Raw genomic sequence first — 25,316 nt, forward strand, 5'->3', positions numbered from 1 at the left:
CAGGGAGGCTAGGATCTGGAACCAACTTCCAAGTGAAGTGGTGCTGGCTCCTACCCTGGGGGTCTTTAAGACAAGGCTAGACAATCACGTTGCTGGGGTCATTTGACCCCAGTACTCTTTCCTGCCATGGCTGGGGGCGGGGGGTCAGACTTCGTGATCTGCTCAGGTACCTTCCGACCCTACTAATTATGAAACCATATTTGTACATGGTATCATGGCTGTGATACTGATTGCATTTCAATTCTCTTTCTAGTTTCTCTGACAATAACTATATATTGAGTGTTTCATCCTTAGCCACAATGAAAGGTAATATATAGTTATCAAGCAACTGTGATTACACATTGCAATTCCTTCCATTCAGGAACCCATGATGAGCAGGGATCCTGGTTCTTTCCAAGTAAAACAAACAAACAAAAATTCACCAATTTAAAAAAAAAAAAAATCCCAAATCCACATTTTTCTGTGATTTAAGTGAAACACAATTATATATAGATATATTAAATAATGGGAAAATGTCGATTTGGGGTTGCTTTTTTAAAAACTTAAAATTGGGGATTTTTTTTAGACAAAGAAAAGCAGGATCCCTGGTATTCAGTGGTATACAAGTCTTTTTCTCATAGAATCATAGAATATTAGGGTTGGAAAGGACTTCTGGAGGTCATCTAGTCCAACCCTCTTCTACAAACAGGACCATCCCCAACTATAACATTCAAACCAATGGTTTGTTTAGCTAGTCTTAAAAACCTCTAACAATGGAGTTTCCACAACCTCTCTGGGTAATCTGTTCCTGTACTTTACTACCCTCCTAGTGAGAGAGTTTTTCCTAATATCCAACTGAAACAATGCAACTTGAGACCACTGTTTCTTGTTTTGTCATCTTCCATCACTGAGAACAATTTAGCTCCATCCTCTTTCAAACCCCACTTCAGGTAGTGAAGAATATTATTAAATCCAATCTCATTTTTCTCTTTTCCTGACTAAATACGCCCAGTTCCCTCAGTCTTGCCTCAAGAGTCATGTTCCCCAGACCCCTAACCATTTTCATTGCCCTCCACTGGACTGGGTTTATTTTGTCCCCATCCTTTCTGTAGTGCAGGCCCAAAACTGGACACAGTACTCCAGATATGTCCTCACCAGTGCTGAATAGAAGGGAATAATCACTTCTTTTGATCTTCTTGCAACACTCCTACTAAGGCAGTCCAATATACCATTAGCCTTCTTTACAAGAGCACATTGTCGGCTCATATTCAACTTCTTGCTACTGTAACCACTAGGTCTTTTTCTGAAGATCTGATGCTTTGCCAGTTGGTCCCCAGCATGTCTCAGTGCATGGGATTGTTGAAGGACTTTTCATTTGTTCTTATTGAACTGTAGGAGATTGGGGAGGGGGGGCGGGGAAGTCCACCAATTAGTCAAATTCTGTCTGAATTCTAGCCCTATCCTCCAGTGTATCAACTACTGTCCACAGCTTGGTGTCATACATAGACTTACTGAGGGTTCATATCCCATCTTCCAGTTCATTGGGAGCCATTGAACAAAAATAGCCCCAGGACTGACTCCTGGGGCACCCTAAGTGATATCAAGTCCTGCCCAGAGATTGAGCTGTAGGTCACTATGCTTTGAGCCTGATGATCAGGGATCCTGGTATTCTCCAAATTTAAAAAATCCCCAAGTTTTTTTTAACTTAAAAGTTACCCCAAGACCACATTTGTCTGATTAAAATAAAACACCACTAATAGAAGCATAGATGGCAGTGTTTCATTTTAATCATGGGAAAATGTGGATTTGAGGTTACTTCCCAATTTTCAGTTTAAAAAAAAATTAAAATAATAAAAAGAAGAAATATAAAAGGATTTTTAAAGTCAGAGAAAACCAAGATCCCTGCTGATGATCCATCCAGATTACTATCTACCTTACAGGCCATTTATCCAGCCTGTACTTCCTTAGATTCCCTGCAAGAATGCTGTGGGAGACAGTATCAAAATCTTTGCTAAATAAATAAATACATAAACAAATAAATAAAAAAAATCAAGGTATAAACACATCCACTGGTTTCCCCACATCCACAGAGCCAGTCATCCCATCATAGAAGGTAAACAGGCTGGACAGGCATGACTTGTCCTTGGTGAAGCCATACTGACTGTTTCTAATCACCTTTTTCACCTCCAAGTGCTTAGAAATGGATTCCTTGAGGACCTGATCCATGATTTTTTTTATTTTTTTATTTTTGGGACCGAGGTGGAGGTGAGGCTGACTAGTCTGTAGTTCTTTTGATCCTCTTTCTTCCCCCTTCTTAACAATGGGCACGATATTTGCCCGGTTTCCAATCATCTGGGACCTCTCCCAACCACCATGAGTTTTCACAGATAATGGCCAACTGCTCTGCAGTCGCATCATCCAGCACCCTCATGTGCATTGCATCTGGCCCTATGGACTTGTATACATCCAACTTTTCTAAATAGTCTCTTACCTGTTCTTTCGTTACTGTCAGGTGCTCACCTCCTCCTCAAACTCTGCTACTAGGTTCAGTATTCTGGGAACTTACCATGCACATGAAGATGGGAGTGAAAAAGGCATTGTGTACTTCAGCCTTTTACCACACCATCTGTCACCACATGCCTACCCCATTCAGTAAGATACCCACAGTTTTCCTGATATTCCTCTTGTTGCTGACATACTTGTAAAAACCCTTCTCATTATGCTTCACATCTCTTGCTATATGCAACTCCAATTGTATGACCAAGCCATACTTTTATACTCCTCCCTAGTTGTTTATTCAAGCTTTCACTTCTTGTAAGCTTCTTTTTTCCCCCCCTTCTTCCTTTTAAGAGCATGCACCAGGAGATTGTCCCCAACACTCTCCAAAACCTTCCTGGATTGCCTGTGCAGTGATGTTTTCCCCCCCCAACAGAAGTCAGGGTGATTGAAGGTATGCTTAATATTAGGGCGATTATCTTTTGTACTTTGATGCCTAAATCCTTCCATGTCCTGCACAAAGCTATGCTTGCATGTCACAGCATGGCACCATCTTGCACCACACAAACATACCTATAGGCCTCCTCTACACATTACAAGTATTGCACATTTAACTGGATAATTGTGCAATTACCTAGAGACCAGCTGCATGTTAAAAGTATCTATCACACAATAAAAAGCTCCAACCAACTTGTGGAGTGTTCATTCTAATCCTGTGTAATATATAAGCCTCAATTGCCTAGATTAGGTACCAAATAGCCTGATTATTCCCCGCTTCCTCCTTTCAGTGGTGACCCTGAGTCCCGCCTGCCACATCTTCTTAAGACAAAAAAAATGTTTGGGAGAATGTAAACTAAACACCACCAAGCATTGCAGTATTGATCTATAGTATTGAGGTTTTGACCATTTCTTATAGAAAGGAGATATTTATTTATTTTCCTTCAAACAAAAAAACAAAAAAAAGGATGAAAACTCACAGGGTGTTCTTTTATTATCTATCTAATTTTTACATCTTGATCTTTTCTAGGTTGTGGCATCTACTGAGCTGGATGGATCGACAGAAGCCTGTTTCCCAAGCATTTGCCTGATGTCTTCTCCAGTAGAGGTTAGTATTATTTCTCTTATACTGTTTAACTATCAAACATCAACAATATAAACACTGTGAGAGTTAAGCTATGCCTGCAAAAATAAAATCACAAACTCTTGTTTTAATATGAACTGGTTAATTGTCTTTATTTCTCGCCCACCACGACTTTGATGGAATAAGATAAGAAAATAAACACGGTCCCGAGATGAAGATGATATTGTGTCCGCGGTTCAGCAAAAATAACACTTCTACACAATTATTATGTCTGTCTTGGATAACTAAAATCTTAGATATATTTAGTTCCCTCTCCCTTTGGGAGCTCTCAGTTTCTTGGTTCCTTGCCCTGTTCTTCTCCACACAGGTCCCAAGCAAATGGCAATTCTGTGCCACCTTGTATTTTCTACTGATTTCAAAGTGTGGGGTTCTCCTATCTTTGTTAATCTTCATATACTCTCATTCCCGTCTGTTTTTTAGGTCTGGGATGTTACCCGATGTCCTCAGGTATCAGACTCACCAACTCAGAGATCTCCCTCATTACCTCACTTCAGCTTCCCAGGACTTTTCTCCTGTTCCCTTCTCTTTATCTTCTGTTGTCTCTCTCTCCTAGTCTTTCCCTATTTCTTCTGCGTTTCTTTCTTCTCTTTTCAAGAGCTAATTCTAGACTCCATTCCCCTTTAAATCCTTCTGGCCATCTCCTGCCTCTCTTGCAGCCAGTACTGTCTCTTTGCTCCCTCTGCCATTTGGTTATGTTTTCATCTGGGTCCCTCTCTCCTCTATCCAGGTATCCTGCCCCTTTCTCCCCTCAGGCTCATTGCTAAAGTAAGTTTTCCATTTCCCTTCTCTCCAACAGAGTTCTGTGACAGGGCACAGACTGTCCCATCACAAACGCAAAAAAGGTTTTGTCTTTTCTTCTAAAATATTAATGCCCTCCCCCCCCCCCAATAGGTTGCCTTCACCTTCAAGTACTTCAAATAAGTGGAGCCAGGCTCACTGCATCTTTCAGGTTTTTTCTCTTTTACAAGGGAATTTTTGCCCGACCTAATTCTTTTGTAAATCAAGGATTCAAGAAAAAATTACTTATTAGTATGTCACCACCACTTCTTTCCATCTGATCCTTCTGAGTATTGAACTGACTCTATTAGACCTTCCTTCCCCCCCCCCTCCTTTTTTTAATTCTAGCTCTTCCAGATAGACATGGTCTCTTATCCTCTCTGATGAGCTGACAGCCGACTCCTCCCTGGTCCCCACCATCCTGTCCATTCATTCCTTCACACTCTCTGCCTTGCCCCCACTCCTCTTGTCATCTGGGTATCTCTTCCCCTCCCTCCACTTCTGATGACATTCCAGCTGCATCAAGCAGCTGCTACAGAAATGTGGCTTCCTCTTTTCCTCTCCCAGTCTCTGCTGGTTCTCCGATCGCTCCACCGCTTGCTCTCTATCATCATGACACAACTATAAAAGTTAGATCTCAAAAGTGTGTACTAACTTTATAGCTGGCTGCTATCAAACTTTAATTTTCACGTTTAGTAGAGTCTCCCCTGTTTAGTTGGAAAGGAGGAGGGGAGAGAGGGAGAGTGTGTGTATGTGTCAGGGACTCCCATCTCCTTCTCCTCTCCCTCCTCCTAAGGAACTACATTCCCTAAAAAAGAGCTCACTATCTTCTCTGGTTTTCATTTACTAATTACACCTCCTTTTTAGAAGAACTAGGTATAAGATCATCCACTACCCTCAAATGATTTCTCCTAGTCTGTCATGAAGGGCATGTAAAATATGGCTGAAATGAAAGTTTCTACATTATTTGACAGTTGACAAGTGGAAGCATTGGTAATATGTACACAATAATCAGGAAAGGTGGAAGATGACAGCACTGGCTAGACATCAATTATATAAACATAAATATATCTGAAGTCAAGTGATTAAGGCAAAGCAAGGTTTCAATGGCACCAAAATGTGACAGAATAGGATTGAGATTTATAACAAGGATTTTTTTCCCCTGCCAAATCAATGGAGAACAAAAGAAATCATAGCAAATGTTCATTTCCATTACTGGTCAGGGTGGAAATGATCAATTATAATTTAAAGAGGGAGGAGAATTCAAGAATTATGTTTGTTCTGTGTCATGGAGTGGGTGCAGGGGCGGCCGTGATCCCGCTAGCGCCCCCTGCCGTGTCCAGTTAGGTGATTCAGCACCCTCAACTCGCCCGCCACGTCTTTGATGCTCTAAGTTCAGTAAGGGAGGCGCCTTGTCCTGCCTTGGACACTACTCCGCACTATGCCCCGTTCTGATTGGGGTGTCCCAGTGCACCCCTGCCTTATGGGCGATGTGTGCCTCCAACCTTCCCTTTAGCATGCCCCAAGCCTTGCAGTTCTTCGTGGATGATATCTGGTCCTTCTGTCTCCCTGCACCCTGCCTGGCGCCTCTGGGTTAGCCTCACCACCAGCGCCCCCTTGTCTTGCGCCTCTGGGTTTGTTTCGCCCAGGCTACACCACACTGGAGCCCGCCCTGCCTGGCACTTCTGGGTTAGCCTCACAGCCAGCGCCCCCTTGTCTTGGGCCTCTGGGTTTGTCTCGCCCAGGCTACGCCCCACCGGAGCCTGTCTTACTCTTTCTACGCCTCTCGCCCCTCTCGGGGTCTCTGCCATGCCTCTCGCCCCTCTCAGGGGCCCACACCACACTCCTTGCACTTGCTGCCCTCTCTGGGGCTCTACCCCTGTGCTTCCCGTGGTCGTTGCCCCCTCAGGGGCCTATGCCATGCCTCTTGCACTCGTTGCCCACTCTGGGGTCTTGCTCACGTGCTTCCCATGCTTGGGGCTCAGGTGGCCACAGCTGTGCCTGGCCCCTTGACCCTTTACTGGGTTGCTTGCCCCACCGGGCAAAATACCGCCCTCACGGGCTGCGGTCTCAACCCCTATACGCCGAGCACCTCTCCAGTGCTCGCTGCCCGCTGTGGCACTAAAGTCCCCAGCACTGTGGAGCCCTCCGGGACTCTCTCCAGGTCCTACCCCAGTTGGGGCTCAGGTGGCCGCAGCCGTACCTGGCCCCCAGGACCACCGTCTCGGTCCTTTGCCCTGATAGGGCTTCTCTCCAGTCTCGCCCCACAGGGTGGGGTCCACTGACCCTTCGATACGCGTGCCACTGGCGCAAATGGCTGTGCCTGCCTGGCACCACTAGCTGTGCCCTTCTGGGCACCAGGAACCCCCAGACTATTGGGGAGCTCCTGTGAGGCCTCCTCACACCCCTACAGCCTCACCCAGTCCTCCGGTGTAACAATAACAAAACATGAGCCAAGTGGCTGTAACATAAGCAAAAAGTCCACCGGCTTATAACATAAACTGCACACAATGCTGGATCTCACCAATACCTTTCTCAGGGGTTCTCTCCCTCTCTTCACATCATTGCAGCGGTCAAACTGCCACCATAAGCTCTGCTGCTCAGCTCTCCGCTGCAGAGCTCCTGCTCCTGCAGTGGCCAGAGGGGAACTGCCAGCTAGGCTCCGGCCTGAGCTGTTTATAAAGGCCCAGCCCTGTCCTCTTCTAGCCAGCTGACCAACATTAGTTGCCCTTGCAACCCTCACCTGTGCTGCCATATTAATTGGCAGCTGTCCTTATTACTGGTGCTAGTAGCGAGCACTCCAGTGCTCTGCTACATTCTGTATTTGTAAAGAATGTGGATTAGGTATTGTCACTGAACCCCTACCTGGTGGACTCTGGCTGGGGTGCTGTGCTGGTTGGAGAGGGGACGGAAGGGGTGATTAAACCTTGTTTCCTCCCTCTCTTTTCCTCAGGCTGCTGCCAGGGCTGGCCATGGCTCCCACTACTCAAGCAGCAGAGAAATGCCAGACAGGAACTGCTCTGCCCCCACCAGGCAGACTGGGCTATGTCCCCAGCTGGGTTTTCCATGCCCACCCCATTGTCAGCCAACCGTCACTCCCCCAAGCTAGAGAACGGAGTGGTGGGGCCAACCCTGCTCTACTTGGACAGATAACATAGCTCAAGGCTACAAAGTATTTTGGGATGCTGGGGATTGTGATTTAACTTGAACCAGGAAGGGATCTGGGACACAAGTTCCATAAACTAGTTTGACCTATACCAGGTTTACCTTAAACCTGTTTCAGCCATTTTGAAACTGGTTTATGTGCACTGAATTTCTGTTCTGTTACAGGTTTAAACCAGTTTCTGATCACTTACACCGGTTTGTGTGTTACTTCTGTCCCTAGCCAGGAAGAGCATGGCCCCTAGTTGACCTCTCCAATATTTGAACCTCAACACTCTCCAAAAACTTACTGGAATATTAGTTTTCTTCTGAAGTTCAGGATGATGCAGGGTAGAATGGGACAAGCTAATAAGATAAATTAAGTTGACAGAATTATCTGTACTTCAAGGTAGTTGACTTAGAATCACAAGACACTAAGATAAAAATAGCTTTAGACCAAAAATCAATCTTTTCTTGATTAAGTGTATTAAAAATTGATGACCTGACTGATCACCAAATGTAGAATTCTGTTCTTGGTCCTAAGCTTCTTGTCAATGACCTAGACGAATATACATATAACTTGTAAAATTGTTAAATGGGGGGGAAAAAGTGGTTCAGTGGAGTGGTATATAACAATTAAAAAATGAGTAATATTTTTTTCATAACCATCAAGGCTATTTTATTTCATTCGAAAAGGAGTTTTTCATTCTCACAAATGTAGAAGTAATTGACTTACTTGACTAGAAAAACAGACAAAGACCAGACGTGCTGATACTGCTCAATTCAAATGTTCTGAGATAAGGATTCCTGCATGCCTTGGGTTATCTTGATATCTTGCCCTATGCATAGATAGTTTGTTTAAGTAAACTTTCTAAGTTTCTGTGTAATTTACTATTGTTTTGTTTCTCCAAGGTGTATTTTTTTCTCTTTCTCTGTCTTAAGTATAAATACGCTTGTAACCTTACAGAGTCTGAGAAACCCTTTGAAACAGACAAGTGGGTGATTCCCGTGCTGTATGAAATTCTCCCTGTGATCACAGTATAGCCCTAAATAAAGAAAAGCTGGCTCTGTCTGTTTCAATTCAACCACAACACAAAGTTTGATTTCTTCGACACAAAATATATGAATGAATAAATAAATAAATAAAAGGGTTTTTTTGACTCCATCTTCCCTCAGTTAATATTTTTAAATTTAAAATTCCATTTTTGATTAACCTTTTCTCCAAGTTCTTTGAAAAAAATCACTCCCAAAACAAAATGACAGATATGATATTGTTCATCAGTATGCTGGAAATCAGTACATTTTTAATTGTATTTAAGGTGCAAAATCAAGAATTGGTAAGTCAACTTAATTCTCTTTTTTTCTTCCTTCTAGATGAGAACTAGAGTCTGTCTCCCACTGTTACTTATTCACAAGATACTTTGTTTATGTACAACTTCATAAAAAAGAAAGATACTCTACCACCAAAAAATGAAACAAAACAAAAGCACCAAAACAAAACAAAAAAACCCACAACACACCACTCATTCTTCAAGGTAAATATAGAAAAAGAATGACAAAATCATTGAAGGCTGGAGATTGTTACAGGGAGCATAAAAGAAGGCAAGAACAACAGACTAGGTCCACAAATATATATTAGGGAATTCAAGTGTGTGAATGAAATCCAACTTCCTACTTTTTTTGAGAAGGAACAACTTGCATAGCTATTCAGCCCATGGCTCTATTCAGAATATATAATTCTGTACAAAGGCTTTTCACATTTTATTTAGTCTGGACCCTTGTTAGCAAAGAAACAGAGTAAATTCTAAAATCATTTGAACTTTGCTGCTAGACATAATAAATATTTGGTTAGTACTAACCTACCATGTGTATTTACACCAGAGATGGAAGAAGAAATAGTCTCAATTAGTAAAGCTTAGTTTAACTCAGCCAGAGGAGGCTGAGGGGGGACCTGGTGGCTGCCTACAAACTCATCAGGGAGATCAATAGCAAATAGGTAGAGGCCTTTTCTCCCCAGCACCTCCTGGGGTGACGAGGAACAATGTTAATAAACTGATGGAAAATAGGTTTAGGTTACAGATCAGAAGGCAATATTTTACAGTTAGGGTGGCCAAAATCTGAAAACAACTTCCCAGGGAAGTGGTCCTTGCCCCTACCTTAGGCGAATTCAAAAGGAGGTTGGATGATCACCTGTCTGGCATCTTGTGAACCCAGCATTCATTCCTGCCTGTGGCAGGGGGTCAGGCTAGATGATCTGTTTAGGACCCTCCTGACCCTAGCTACCATGAAAATTTGGTATAGCCAGGAATTTTGCACTAGAAATTAAGTTTTACATTCTTCCATTCCATACAGAAGAAATAGGAGCCATTTGGGATGTGTGAAGATATTCAAATAAATTGGTGGGAGTTCAGCAGTTTAGTCTGAGTGGTTGGAAATATTACTAGTGGAACAATGTGTGGTATTCATGGGGCCAGCTATATATTCTGCAGAGTGCTTGGGCTCCTGAGGGCAACTGACAACTAACAGCAGCCAAGAGAATTTGTCAGGGCTGATTTGCAAGCAGTCTCAATGGACCATGTCCTCCCTCCCCAGAACATCCTCTTCCACCCTCAAAGCTGTCACATCTTTTTTGTGAGTTTGACTTTCATTCTAGGGAAGACTCGAGCATCATTTAAAATGGAGACTCTACACTTGAGAACAAAGCAAACTGTTTGTTCAGGGGTTCTCATAAATCTTCACCTGGATCTTGATAAAATACTGGGCACTGTTTAAATTATTCTAGCTAGCCTGTTCCTTAATTGATCAATCGTCCACAAATCTCAGATTGTAAAAAGCCTTCTGAAGTGGAAATGTATGGAACAGTTTTAAAAGGATTGCTTACACGTGCCAAAATGCAGGGCACTCCTTAAAAAAAAAAGCTTGTGTTCTTGAAACTTTCATATTGCAATTTTGCAATTAAACAGATGTTCCAAAATACAACTTCAATGCACTGGTATTATCTCCGTGATACTTTTTTCCCCCTCTCTCTTTTCACAGGATCAAGTGCTGAATTATCCACTCCAAGAGTTTGGATCCTTGTTTACCTGGTATAATAAAGATCTGGTTTTCATGTTACAAAATGGAACAGTCATTTTATAAAAAGAAATACTGTTTATAAGCAGGGCATAAAATGGATGAGCTGTTTCAGTATTACTTGAGTACCCAGGAGCTGCCAGATCCCCTTTAACCCCCCACCATGCAAACTCAAAATCCATTGATACAGCCCATGCTGTCCCTGGAGTCCCCATACCTAACCACTAACATGAACCAGATTTTCAGATAGAGTTCATATCCAGGGAGGTTGAGGGAAGAGTGGGACTCAGTGCTGTTTAGTTACAGGGGGTGGAAGCTGGATGTTCCATCCTCTCGCATACTCAAACTCCACTGACACAGACCTTGACATTTCTAGATCCACAGAACTCCCTGCCACTGAAATAAACTAGCCTGACAGTAGGGTTCTAGCAGGGCAGGTTGACAGGATCCAGAAATAGAAGGGGTGGAGGCAGGCTAGCCAGTGTTAACAATGAAAAACAAGAGGTGGGCCCAGCTTTGTGAATGTTGCAAGGTCTGGGATCTACAGCGAGTGAGCAAGGGGTCTCAGGGAACAATGTGGAGTTTGAGGTCTGCAGGGTCTGGATCTGACAGAGGGCTGGCAGATCAAGGGTCTGGTGTTGGTGGGTCTGAGGGGATCCTGGCAAGACACTTATCCTTTCCTGCTCAGAGTTAAAGGAGTTAATGGATGCACAGTACTGGAACTGTGAAGAAAGGCTTGGCTTTTCCAACCTTGGGGCTAACAGGTAGAGGTTTTTGCTCTATGATATAGCTAGAGCAGTGGGGTCCACTTGATTCACAGATTGTCTCCCAGAAGGGTAGAAGAGATCAAGCAATGTATTCTGGGATGTTAGAGGGCAGTCTGGAAGCTCCTATTGCTAGGGTAACTGTACATACATTTGTTAAACCAGTAGAACCTCTATTAGACTAGGTGTAGTAGAATTTTCTATCAGACCTGCCATGTGTGGTCTGGTAAAAACTTTGAAAGCTAGTACATGTACATTTCTACTGGTGGAATCACAGATCTACCAGTAGAAAGTATAACACCCTGAATCTCTGTCTCCACCACCTAAAGGGGTGATTTTTTTTACAGGGTTAAGAAAACTTCTACTACTTGCACTTACCAGAGAAAGAGCTAGGAAAATGTTTGCTCTTGTAATCAAGTCACCCAACTTCTGTATTAGGGCCATTCAGCTCTACGTCCAAAATGAACCAGTTTATTTTTATGACAGCCTTGCTGTCACAGTAAAAGAAAGCTCCAAAATAAACATTCAAACTGCAAATAAATAAATCAAACATACCCAGATTGGTCATCTTTCCTTAGACCTCATGAGGGGTAACACAAGTCCTATGCTTTTCCCTAAGCAACAACATCACCCTTCCTCTTTTGCTCTCTCAGAGCTGTAACCCTTTTTGTGGCTTCACCCTCATTTACTACAAATTCTCTACAGCTGCCCTTCTAGCCATCAGCCTACAAACTGCTGCTTGCTTGCAGATGGTCTACAGCCCCTGCAGGTTATGTTTCTTTACAGTCCCACTACACCTTTATTATTATTTCTGTAGGGATGAAGAAAAACAATGAGCCCACTGATTTATTTGAGAAATGTATTTGAAAATCAGTTATCCACCTCTATAATGTTTTATAATCATATATCCATATGATTATTTTCTGAAGTCATACATTTTTTTTCCAGGTAGAGTAAATAAAATTTTATCACATGGAATGGCTTGAAGACAAAATAATTTTGTGTCTTACAGAAATGTGCATTAATAAGCATACAATAAGGATATTCTGTAAAGTTTATTGGTAAGGCCATTAACCACCCACTTCCTTTACAAGTCTCATTAGTCACAGTGGCAGGAGGGGGCAGAGTGGCAATTCCTAATACGAACAAATGGTATACTTATCTGGAAGATATATAGACCTTCACCTTCTACACCAGAGGTATAGTAAGCTCATTGAGTGCTGACCCTGGTAGAGGATGGTGGAGTATGTGGGCGAGGGAAGGGAAGGCTTACCATCCAAATATATTGCTGCTGCTGCTTTAGCAGTCAGTTCTGCTTTGGTAGAAGAACTCCTGTGGCCAGGCTCCCTGAGAACTGACCTTAGTGCCCTTTCACTCCCTCTTTCCGCATCTTCAGTACATACATATTAGGTGCAGGGCTGTGCCTGCTTTGGTAACAGCTCCCCAGGATGGAGAACACCATTCTGCTCACTCCATTTGCTCTTTGATCCCCACATACACTGTGTGGTGCTGCTCTATACTACCCAGCTCTTGTGTCTGGCAGGAGGCCCACAGTGCTGCCCCTGCCATAGCAAAGACTCTTGGGGGGTGATTCTGGTGACCTGGGGCTACTGCACTGCTTGCTTCATCCTAAGATGCTACTGTTCTACCCAATATGAAACTAATATAAAATGAAGATCAATTTAATGTATTTTTAAAAGAAAGGACCATATTTCACTGAATTTAAACAGTCGGTAGAATTACACGCACTAGCAACATTTAGCCCATAATATTGTTTTAAAACAAATGCAGTCATTGCATTGGATAATTCAATAATTATCAATAATAGCCCTCTTCTGTTATCTTAAGTTGCCTTAAATTTCTGCTACATGTAGAATAGGAAATGAATGTGCAATACGTACAGGTAAATGATAACTTTTTAATGTAATTAGAAAGTAAACCCATCTGCTCTCATTGTTAAGCACAGGGTTTTGAGTGGTATGTATACTGATCTGCAAAAATGTAACTCGAACTATATATTACATGGTGTCAAATGTGCCTTTATCTTCAACTGAAAATATGTTCACAGAGATTTTAACCACTGGGAAACTGATTAAAAATATTGACTTCTGAATTATTTCTAATATAGGATGGAGCAGAGCTAACAAAAATGCGGAGTATATGTTTATCTTTAAAAAAAAATAAAGATAATATATTTGTTTTATTTTTCTTAATGGGAAACCCCAGAATCTCAAAATAATGTTGCCTGATTTTGATCTCACACTATTATAAACCTCTAGATTTGCTAATATTGTTGGATATGCTTTACATCAGGGTAAAACTAGAATAGAACAAGGTGATCAGAATAAGAAAATAGCATCTTGTATTAGCAGGCTTTGTTAACTGAATCTGACATATACATGACTAGAAGCCATTCATTTATGTGGCCTCATGTGGATAATTCAGAATTTCTATACATTTGCAAAATACATAATTATGTGATTTCACTGGTGGTCAAAAAAAGGAAATTAGGTATATCCCAATCTGCACTGTTTTGAAGATTCACATGTGCAGATATTTAGGATTAAATTCTGTTAAATTTTATGACCTTAAATGGTGCACAGACAGCTGCATAACTGCTATTTTTAGCACAAAACTACATTTTGCTTGTGGTAGGCTCCTGAACACTCCTGGGGCTGTGCCCCAGCTGAGTAGTTGCATAGGGAATAGAATAGTAGGGTGAGGATTCAGAGTGACCTAGACAAATTGGAAGATTAGGCTAAAAGAAATCTCATGGGGCACATCCAGATGAGTGTGCACATGCCTGTTGCAGCATCTCAAAGCAGTTTTAGACACTGTAAAAGGCATACTGAAAATGGAAAAATGTTACCCACACTGTGTATGTGCAGCACGGGTTCTAAATTTGATATCTGCAAATCCAGGTATAAAAAAAACCAAAACATGGAAAAAAAAAGTGGGGCAAGGCATAGTCCAGTAACGTGCCCTGAGGCAACCCAGAGGTAGGGTTCTCCTCAGAGACATTCCAGTATCCAGTCAAAGATGGATGCTTCAGCTGCCCCAGTATGCTTCCTTAGGATGTGGGGCAAACAGAAGCAGGGCAAGTCAGGGGTGTCACCTGGACCCAGGCACTGCCCCAAGTAAGTTAGCAGGGACATGGGGTTGGGGTGGGGTTATGGATGTGGGGTGTGTAGGGGCGATGTGGGTGGTTGTGGGAAGTGGTGGGAGGGTTGTGGGGTGTGTGGGGGATGTGGGATTTGTGGGGAGATTTGTGGGGGGGCCATTTAACAGGGGCTGCCACATATCTTGCCTCCCCACCAACTCCCTGTGGTGCTAGCATCAGCAGCCAACCAAGCTGCTGGGGCCATGGCTGCAGGCACAGCCTGAAGTGGTGGGACACTGCCTGATGCAGGCTGTGTGCTGAATGGGACCAGCCCAGTTCAGCCCACCCCACTAGTGCATGGCTTTCCCAGTCCTGTCCACAGCCATGTACTAGCAGGCCATTCAGCATGTACACCCCCCCAGGTTGTGTGGGGATGGGACAGGGGCTGCTTGGGGGTGTGGGTCCCCTGCAAAATGCACACCCCTCTTGCAGGAGTGCCAAAGAGGCACTCAAGACTCACTGCTGGCAGAACACCCCATGGCCTTCTGGCACCTGGCACTGCCTGTGCCACATATCACAGTCCCAGTCCAACACAGCCTAGCCCAGGTCCATGTGTCTTCAGCCAGCACTGTGCCACTCTGGTTGTCACCCAGGGGCTCAGCACTGTGGGGCACTTGGAGACAGGAACCAGCCCGACCCAATGTGTGGCCCCTATGAGTGGTGCCAGGCCATCGGTCACAGCCCAAATGGCCTGGTGCTGCACAAAGGTGCACGGCCCCAGGCTGGGCTGGGCCTGCAACATGCATCACAGGTGCCTGGTGGGTGGAGCCATGCCACTGGGGGGTTCTGCATTAGTGGGCCCTGCCTGAGAGCCCCACAGCTGCTTCTGTGGTGGTGGGGGGTGCAGTTTGTGGAGGGGGAGCTCTGTGCTGGGTGAGGGGGCAGTCAGTGCACTGTACAGGGTAGCTGTGTACCCTGTAGAAGGCAGAGGTCCCACCCCATTTGAGTAGTTGACACAAGAAACCTCGCACTCCCAAACCAACCCCAGAGACCCCTCACCCACATACCTAGCTCCAAACCCCACACAACCTCACCCCCACAAACCCAACATCCACCCAACTCCCCCACAAACCCACATGCACCCCCCCACACCCCTTCCCTCCCTCAGCCTCCCCCCCCCCAAATCTCACACTGTGTGTGCCCAGCTGGCTGCTTGGGATGGAAGGGACCTGCTGGAAGGAGCTATGGCTGCAGAGGTGATTGCCACATTGCATCCCTGCCCTGTGCCCACACTGGTGCTGGGATATGTGGCTCTGAGGAACAACTTGGCAGGGAGTGTGATTGGTTGGGGGAGGGGTGGAGATGGCAGCAGGGGTGTATGTGAAAGAGAGAGAGAGAGATGGGGGTCAGGGTGAGAGATCACTCCAGGCATGAAAGGCCACCTAAGCTGGCCTTAGAGTACCCCTGCCCCCCTGTGTATGTGGAAGCCAGTCTAGAAGGGAAGGGCCTTGACCAGCCCAGTCCCTGAACCCCAGTTGAGGATTTCCCAGGAACAACATGGGGATCCCCATGGCCTAGGCACAGTCACAGGGAGCAGAACAGCAAGGGCTGGCACTGCTAAGAGCCACAAAGCAGTGGGTGGGACAGCTGCTGCTGGACTTATGTCCTAGTGCTGGGATGGAGATGCTTCCGGGAGGGAGCTTGTAGGGGCAGGCAAGAGCTGTAGGTCAGGAACGAGGGGACTGGTGGGGAGGGGAGGGCTGTGTGTTGAGAGTGAGGGGCAAGGGCAGCAGGATATCAGTGCTGCTCAGGACTCCACATCCTGGTGAGGGAGCTCTGATTTTTCCATGTTAAAAAAAATAAAGAAAATGCCAAAGTGTATAGATATTTAAAATTTTTATTATGATCGTACTTGCACTGGTAAGCTTCCAAATTGCTTTACATTTGTAAATATATCAGTAACACATTGCCAAACTGAGCAATCAGTCTCCATATATATAGTGGAATTTTGTTTTAATTGTGGAAGAACATGGATTTTTGGGTATTTTAAAAAGTGAGTTTAGGATTTGTTTATCAGAGAATTTATGATTTTTTAAACAAGTAGCACCAGGATTCCTGTTAGTGAAGCAAGTGATAGGACCCAGGCAGAGAAGCCTGCCCAGGGCTGGTACCAGGGACAACTGGAAGGCAAATGAGGTGACAGACCTCCTAGCCATTTGGGGCCAGAAAGACATGCTTTGACAGTTAAAAGCAGGCTACCACACTGAGCACATCTTCCAGGTGATAGGTGCCCAGGGCAGGGGTACAGATGACAGCAGTGCCTTATGAAAGCCAACTGTGCAGCCACAACCAATGGCAGCTCGTCAAGAGATGTAGGAGATTCAGCTGCAGTGCCTGTGCCACAGTCCAAGAGACCCAGCCATCCCTGTAGACGTGCAGACATGGGGCTGCATGTCCAATAGAGTGGATGCTGTCACAGATGGCAACAGGTCACAGCCAGGCAGCAGCCTCCATTGTCAGACTGCTTCAGTCGGTAGAGGGTATAGGGTCTACTTTAGGTCAGGGCTTCTGCAGCAGTCCAGCTGGCACTGGTGGCTAGTGTACTCAGATACCAACTGGCTGGGCCTGAAAAGCTCCTAAGAGGAGGTAGCCTTGAGCTGCTTGCCAAGGCAGATTTTTATACTGCCTGGGCCAGCACAGGTGCTAGCCCCAGCCTCCAGTTTCCCCTGGCTGCAGATCTGGGAGGAGCTGGGCAGGGTTAGTTTGCCCCAAGTGGCACAACTTGTCTAACACTAAAGCAAAGGTTCAGGCACATGTGCTGAAGCAAAAATCGCTGGCACATCTTATTTGAGATGCTACGAGAACATATGCCTACATGTGTGAATGCACCCATACAAAAGTATATGGACACATTGGAGAGAGTCCAGCAGAGGGCAACAGAAATGGTGAGAGGGCTGGGGCACATGACTTATGAGGAAAAACTGAGGGAACTGGGCAAATTTAGTTTAGAGAAGAAAAGAAGACTGAGAGGGGATTTAGTAGCACCCTTCAAATACCTGAAGGGGGGTTGAAAGAGGATGGGCTAGACTGTTCTCAGTGATGACAGATGACAGAACAAGGGGCAATGGTCTTGAGTTGCAGCAAGGGAAGTTTAGGTTAGTGTGGCAGAGCACCTTTGGTGTCTGCCACTTTAAGAGCCTGAAGAGGCAGGCATGACTCAGTTCTGATGAGCGGCCATTTTAAGATTCAGGCCAGCAGAGCTGCAGGCAGCACTCTGCTGCCTGGCACTGATGAAACAACATCTCCTGGTGAAGCTGCTGCTCTGGTAACACCAGGAGGTAAGGGCAAGAGCTGATGGGGATGGTTAAGAGACTCTCGGTCCTGGACATGACCTAAACTGCACTTTGCCGGAGATGGGTGGCCTAGTGGGGCTGTTTGTGATGGAATAGCCCCCCAGAAATGCCAGGCCAGTTACCATCCCAGTGGAAGGCAAGTAGGGTTGCCTAAACCCCAGCCCCCACTTTCAGGTGGGTCAATTAACATTGGAGGTAGTTTGGGGCCAGGCACGGCTGCAGCCACCTGAGGCTATATGGGGGGGGGGTGACCCCAGGTCCCAGCATAGGGGCAGAGTACGGGCCTCAGTGGAGGCGGAGGTGTAGGGCGGGGTGTGATGGGGCACCTGACAGCCTGTACCAGAGTGGCAGTTGGGAGGCCCAGAGAAACTACCAAGGGTGCTGGAGCCTAGTGAAGAGGCAAGGCATCCAGAGGCTAAGAGCCCCAACTGTGTGTGTGTTGGGGAGAAGGAGCCCAGTGAGAGTGAGGGGCTCAGAGCTCAGGGAGAGAGGCTGGAGACAGGGGCCAGGATATAGTTACAACATGGAAATGCTGAGAGGGGTGAGTAGTAAGGCCCTATGAACAGGGGGTCTGAGATGAGGCCCTGTGATAAAGGTGCAAAGTTAGGTCCAGATAAGCCTTCGGGGACCTGAGGCCAAAGGTGGGCCAGAGGCCAATTGGGCGGAGTGGCTGAGGAAGTGCCATGGGTAAACCACAGGGTGATTCAGGAGCCCCTAATTCAGAGCAGCTGGGTGAGTGACCCGGTGAGGCACTAGAGGCAGAGACACTCCAGTGTTCTGCAAACCGCTCAGATGAGGGTCACAGAAGATGCCCAAGAGGCCACGCACTTGCTGGCTGGAGAGTGCATGGAAACAAGCCCCAGGACCCTTTGAGCGAGAGGAGGGTGAGCGTGACCCCAGGAAAAGGAGAGGCAGCATGAGAGTGGCCCTGCAAAGGGGCAGTATGAGAGAGACCGTGTGAGAGGCCGTGGAGTGGGAGAGGCCTCAGTGAGAGGGAGGCGGTATGAGTGTGTCCTGTAATAGGGCAGAAAGTGAGATACCTAACAATTGGATGAGTTGAGCCTGGCCTGAGACCAGAGCTGAGCTCAACTGTTAGGAATATCTGTGATGCTTGGGATGCAGTATAGGGGTGGTTGGAGCTGCATGCAGAGGCCCAGGAAAACAGGGCATTTGAAGGGCAGCCTGATGTCTAATTAACACCTTAATTATGTATCATCAAGGCATGGCATGTGACAAAGCTGTGCAGTGTGCTCAGAGGCAGGTGTGAAGACTAGCACTGTGGCTAATCAGGGAGTTCCCACATTGCCACAGTTAGATGTTAGAAAGAACTTTCTCATTAGAAGGCAGTAAAACACTGGAACAGGTTACCCAGAGGGGTGGTGGAATCTCCATCCTTGAAGGTTTATAAAACACAGCTGGACAAGGCTTTGGCTGGGACGATCTAGTTGGGGATGGTCCTGCTCAAGCAGGGGGTTGGACTAGATGACCTTTTGAGGTCCCTTCCAACCCTAACTTTCTATGAGTCTGTGATTTTACAATTCTATATCATGGGGCCAAATTCTAAGGTCCTTATTTTCAATATTAATCAACTGTTAGTTGAAATCAATGGGATTTGTCCCAGGAAGATGTGTGCGATCCACTCTTAATTTATAATATACAAGATCAGCACTTTAGAAGTCTCTTTTTCCTAGCAGTTTCCAGAAAAAAAAGTTGTAGCCAGGTAAAACAGTATTGTTTCATGCCAGCTGAAAGTAGCCCAATTGTTTTTCAGCTATTTCAGTACTAGTATATATCAAAGGGGGAAAAACTAATTTAATGAGAACTGACTACACTTCTGAAAGAATAGCTGGCAGCTGATTTTTTTTCCCCTCTTATAGGGCTGCTGAGATTTTATAGATTTAGTCAAGCCAGTTGGTATGTGAAGAATTGGGAGGTCAAACATTTGGACAAAACAAGTGACATAAATCTCTGGAAAGTTTGAAACATATTTTAAGCTTGATTTCAACCTTAAAAACTCAAACAGAGCCAGTAAACTTGATTTCATTTTTGAGACAAACTGTCAAGGTACCAACTAAATAATTTCCTCATGGGAAAACAGTACTGTTATGCCAGAGGGGAAATAAAAGAGGGGCACAAATATAAGCAAACAAACAAACAAACAAATAAATAAATGTGTTCACAGCATTGCAGGTACAGTGTTCTTTCAGAGAAGCACCATGTCATTTTTACATGTTAGTTATCCAAGAGAAGTCAGATCTACTACTTGTTTCCTTCCTCTGTTCATCTCTCTTGACAGGTAACACCACAAACTAGCGTGTCACTCAGGGAAGATATATGCATTTGTGCATATCTTGTCACTATCTTAGTGCCTGAAATAATAATGTGCTTACACTGAGGGATAGTTTCAGTGTCAACATTAGAATATACATAACCTAGATTCAACCTGAGTGGATCGCATCTATAAGACAAGTACAACATCTAGAAATGGTATTTAAAAAAAGAAAAAGAGAGAGAGAGACTTCTTGGTTTGTTTTGTTACTGAGCTGGAGTACAACACAGACTTACCTAACTCCTAGAATTAAAATAACTGAAATAGTAACTGAAAAGAAGAGAAACTTTTACATATTTAAATAATTCATTCCACAGATTGAGGACTGAATGCTATTTCAAAGGGAGTGGCAACAATCAATATTTTATGTTAGAATGCCCATCATCAGGCAATATAAAGAGTAAAAGCACACTACATTTTTGTATTTGTTTGTTTATTTTTATTTTTAAGAATAGTCTGTTCTTCTACCTTTAGCAACTAAGTAGTCAAATCTGTTCTCTGGACAAGTCAAGGTGTGGTGAGGTGTTTTGGGCTTTTATCTGCTAGTGCAAGCTAGGACATCCCCAAGACTGCATTAGTATCATTGGAATAACATTTGTGAATAAAGAAAAGCATATTTTTATACCAAACTCTGTGTGTGTGTGTATGTATATGAATGTGTATGTATATACAGATACATTTATACAAGCTGCAACTAGTGGCAAAGCTGTGGAAATAACAGGTTTACATTTTTGAGTTTACCATTACCATTTGAAAAAGAGTTTAGAATCCTCTGTAAAGCATCTGTGTATATTGTGCTCATCACTATGGCTCATCATGCATGAAGATGATATAGTTGTCAGCGTCCCAATGGAACACTATACATAGTACACTGAGTTTAAATTAAAGAGTCAATTAGAATGTTTGGGGGAAGAACAAGATATTATCTAAATATTGCAGTAATGTATAAGGGTTCAGGAAGAAAATTTGCAATGTACCCTCCAGTTGAATGAAAGTCCATCTTATTCTGCAATCGTATATGAAAAAGTGTGGGGGGTTTTTATTTTTTGATCTTTTCTTAAACTGTTCTCTGGAACTGTTGTATAAAAATTAAGTTATGAATAAAGCACTTTGTTCTGCTTACATTTTCATATAATGCAGAGCAGGTTTTCTGGCTCTCAGTGTAGCTGTGCAACTCTCAGCAGGCAGATGAATAACAGCTGCAAGAGAAAAAGCCCCAGAATCTTAGTGAGTGATTCTTATATACTTGGTGTGACATCACCCAAGCCTTTTGCCAATCCAGAAAGGACACAGTTCAGTCTTTCTTCCAACCAATCTGCCTGAAGCATCCTTTGCTTTCTTTGGCCAATGAAGCCAGAGGGTTTTACATGTTTTCCCAGATACAGGCCCTAACTTGCCATGTTCTGAGCACATGACCAGGAGAACAAAGACCATCTTGCCCATATTAAACACATACACACACACACACACACACACACACTCTCTCTCTCTCTCTCTCACTCTTCAATATACAACTTGGTACGTATGTAGTTACATTTATTTTGAACAAACATCTCATAGGTATATAATTTCTGCAACTAGAATCCCAGTGTACAAGAAGCTTTTGCATCTCAAATGTGTATGCTTGATAAGAAATATCTACTCTGAAATGAGGGCCACCTGCATGATCCAGGGACAACAGGGCAGACCCTACACTGAAAAACTGCAGGACTTAAACGTGTTCAGCCTTCACAAGAGAAGGCTGAGGGGGGACCTGGTGACTGTCTATAAACTCACTAGGGGGGACCAGAAGGGTTTGGGGGAGGCACTGTTTCCCCTAGCGTCCCCTGGTATAACAAGGAACAATGGATGCAAATTATTAGAGAGTAGATTTAGATTAGACATCCGCAAGAACTACTTCACAGTTAGGGCGGCTAGGATCTGGAACCAACTTCCAAGGGAAGTGGTGCTGGCTCCTACCCTGGGGGTCTTTAAGAAGAAGCTTGATGCCTACCTGGCTGGACTCATTTGAGTTTTTTTCTCCCGCCCAGGCAGGGGGTCGAACTTGAAGATCTACAAGGTCCCTTCCGACCCTGCTTCTATGATTCTATGATTCTATGAAATGCATGTTATTTTGTTTGCTTTCATTATATGGAAAATACACAAATAAAGTAATCTGAAAACCTACCTTCCACCAATCTCCTGCCTTCTCTCACCTTCCACTTTTGGCTCTGGCTCTTCCTTAGGTGTTAACATCTGCTTACTATAGTGCTTTCACTTTTGTGATCTCCCTGGCTGTAAAAATATATCACAATTGTCCCAAGAGAAAGCTTTTTTTTCTCCTGGAATTCTACAGATGTACAAGTCCATTGTCCTATTTCAAGTTCATGTGAAGTATGTGTCAGAACCAAATGAAGGCCCCAAGGTCACGGTGGGCCGTGCGGTGGCTTGGAACGGAACAGGCGGGATTACTGGCGAGGAGTTCTGAGGCACGAGACTCAGATGGTTTCAAAACAGGGTGGATTTATTAACTTACACTTTGAGGCGTAGGTGATGATGTGTTCTTCAGTTACAGTTAAACGGACAACAGGGGGGTCTGTTGGCCCACGAGGTTCACTAGCGAGCCCTTGCATTCTACCCCCAGAGGGATAGGTACAGCTGCCCACTAGCTAGTCCCAGGGCTGGTCAACAGCTTATAGTTGGAATACAAACAAACAAAATCTGTAACTCGTAGAATGATGAACTATGTCGTGATGCCAGTCCAGTGATGGACAATGGATGGTCGAAAGGCAAAGCCGAGGTCGAAAGCCAGGTAAGTAGAAGACGAAGCCCTGGTCGAAGCAGTAGGGGTGATCCAAATCCAAGTCAAAGGGGAAGCCAAAACAGTCCAGTAACCAAAGGAATCAATACAAGAAGAAACGAAATCGAGGAGCTAAACCATTGTATGAGGTTATGAGGAGAACTGGGGGTTTGAATCCCAATCTCTCTCTGCCTCACAGTCCCTGCTAAAAGCAGCCTCTGTTTGCAGATCAAGCACGGTCTCTTAAAACACTCACACCAACGCCTACACTCCTAACACCCACCAACTCCAAACGCCCACCACTGAGGTGGGGGCTCACTAGCCTTTTATAGGAATTTAATGGCCAATCAGATTGCTTTGTATATAGAAATTTCTGGTCAAATTACATCATGTTTTTGCTAACTGAGCATGCATCTGGTCAAGCTCTGTGTGGAAACCAGGCATGCGCAGGGCTGAAAAGTAGGTCACCAGTGATTGACAGCTCCTGGGGCCGCCCAGGGGGCACATGCTGGGCACACGGTGGAATTTTCCATGGGCCTGGGTTCTCTGCGCATGATCACAACTTAACTCATGTGTTGCCAGCACCTTTCAAAATTTTTACTTGGACAGTATGCAGGATAAAATATGCTAATCCTTTTTCCTATGATATGGCTGTGTGAGTCTCTAGTGTTATTGCAGTTCATTCCAGGGACAAGATGGCCAGGCTGTGTGCACTCACTTGCCAACTCCTAGAAGAAGAGCAGCAGTGGAAGTTGGAAGAGCAATGTGTAAAAATAGCACTCCTGTTTTTATTTAGGTCAAAACCTGTGAGTCAAGTCCACTTCAAGTGAGGTATTTATTTACAGCTGCCATGTCTCTCCCACTTTTATGTTTTTATGGGATTTTATTTTATTTTTATTTTTGTCATTTGGTAATGGTGTTCCTATGTATGCGGTGTACAGAAGAGTCAATGAGTGGTTGATGCCTGAGAGCTACTTTAAGGGTAAAGAGTTTCTTCTTGCCCCCCAGGGTGTTTCTTCTTCTGCATTTCATTGTCTTCAATAAATCAAATAAATACCACTGGACATAAGAATAGTGTCAGAAACTGGACTTCCTCCCCCTTCAAGGTGGTGCCCAACTCCAGAAATATAAAGCACCATCTAGCGTATCTTTCTCTTTCTACAAATCTCCTCCTCCTGGCTGCTTAATGGGCAGCTTCAACAAAAAGGGGAGAAGAGAAAGGTGCTCTTGGTCCTAATTAATCCATGGATGGTGGTTAAATATTAATTCATCTCTGTCTGTGGGGAGGAGCCAGAACTTGAGTCTTTCACAACCTGGGTAAATGACCTATCCATTAAGCTATCGGGCAGAATGGTCAAGCAGCCATTCTGTCTGTTTTTCTTCTGACCACACATTATGGGACTTACATGCAGTTTAATGTGGATGCAGATGGAATAAGATCATTATGGAGCATAAGTAGCCATTACAGAGCCCTTCTGAGTGTGCCTGGAAAGCAAGTCCAGCTGAACAAGTGGAAATACGGTCTAAAACCACATAGGTGGCAAGAAATATATTTTGCACATCTGCCTTAAATGGCATTTGATGCCCATAGGGTGAAGTAGAATGAGGCTAACTGTGTCTGACACACAAAGTCAGAATCACTTTCCCAAGCTAACATAGCATAGCATAGCATAGCATATGGAACTAGAAAAAAAAGAAGAAAGAAAAAGATCAGATAGCAGGAAGGACCAGTATAAGTAGCTACATTTACACGAGACACTACTGCACAGTAGTTACCGCACATTTATTTAATTCTTCTATAAAACAGTACTAATAAATGTGCAGTAACCTGAGTTACTGCACACATTTTTTGCCATGTGGTGTTACTGCACAATAGTATCAGGCTACTGTGCAATGTCTTATGTAGATGCACCTGATCACAATCATGTTGCCCTGTGGGGTTAGGCCAACTCTCAGGAGCTCAATATTGTGCTATTAGACAGGTGGGTGTGACACAATTGCACATATACAAACATACAAATCAATTAGGTGCATACACACATACACTGCCAACTTAGGCACATACACATGCAAACCAGCCTAGGCACATGCATACCTATCACCAATTCAAGCATACACACACACTAGACACCAAAAATTGGACAATAATCAGTTCTCAATACCCACACACTCTGTACATATACACAGATCACTAATTTGTAATTCATGCACATGATGACATATGTGTGTGTGTGTGTGTGTGTATTCACCAGTTAACACACGTACCACGCACCTATACATACACACAGGTGAGTTCCTAACTTGAATGGTACAATATGTATGTGTGTGTTTGGGGTACTTGGGATACCTGAAGGGAGGTTAAGGTGAGAGAGAAAGTGTATGGAG

At 44.3% G+C, this 25,316-nt stretch overlaps 1 protein-coding gene across 1 annotated transcript in view; it reads left to right on the plus strand.

The window, feature by feature from the left end:
• Positions 1-23,087, plus strand: part of LOC109305462 — a 115,154-nt gene extending 92,067 nt beyond the window's left edge. The window contains 3 exon segments of the mRNA XM_019528469.1: positions 3,503-3,580; positions 4,037-4,063; positions 22,866-23,087. Coding sequence (XP_019384014.1) covers positions 3,503-3,580; positions 4,037-4,063; positions 22,866-23,087 — 327 coding nt within the window.
• Positions 23,088-25,316: the final 2,229 nt, after the last annotated feature.

Source organism: Crocodylus porosus, unplaced genomic scaffold (assembly GCF_001723895.1).
Source record: "Crocodylus porosus isolate Cpor-Errol unplaced genomic scaffold, CroPor_comp1, whole genome shotgun sequence".
NCBI lineage: Eukaryota > Metazoa > Chordata > Crocodylia > Crocodylidae > Crocodylus > Crocodylus porosus.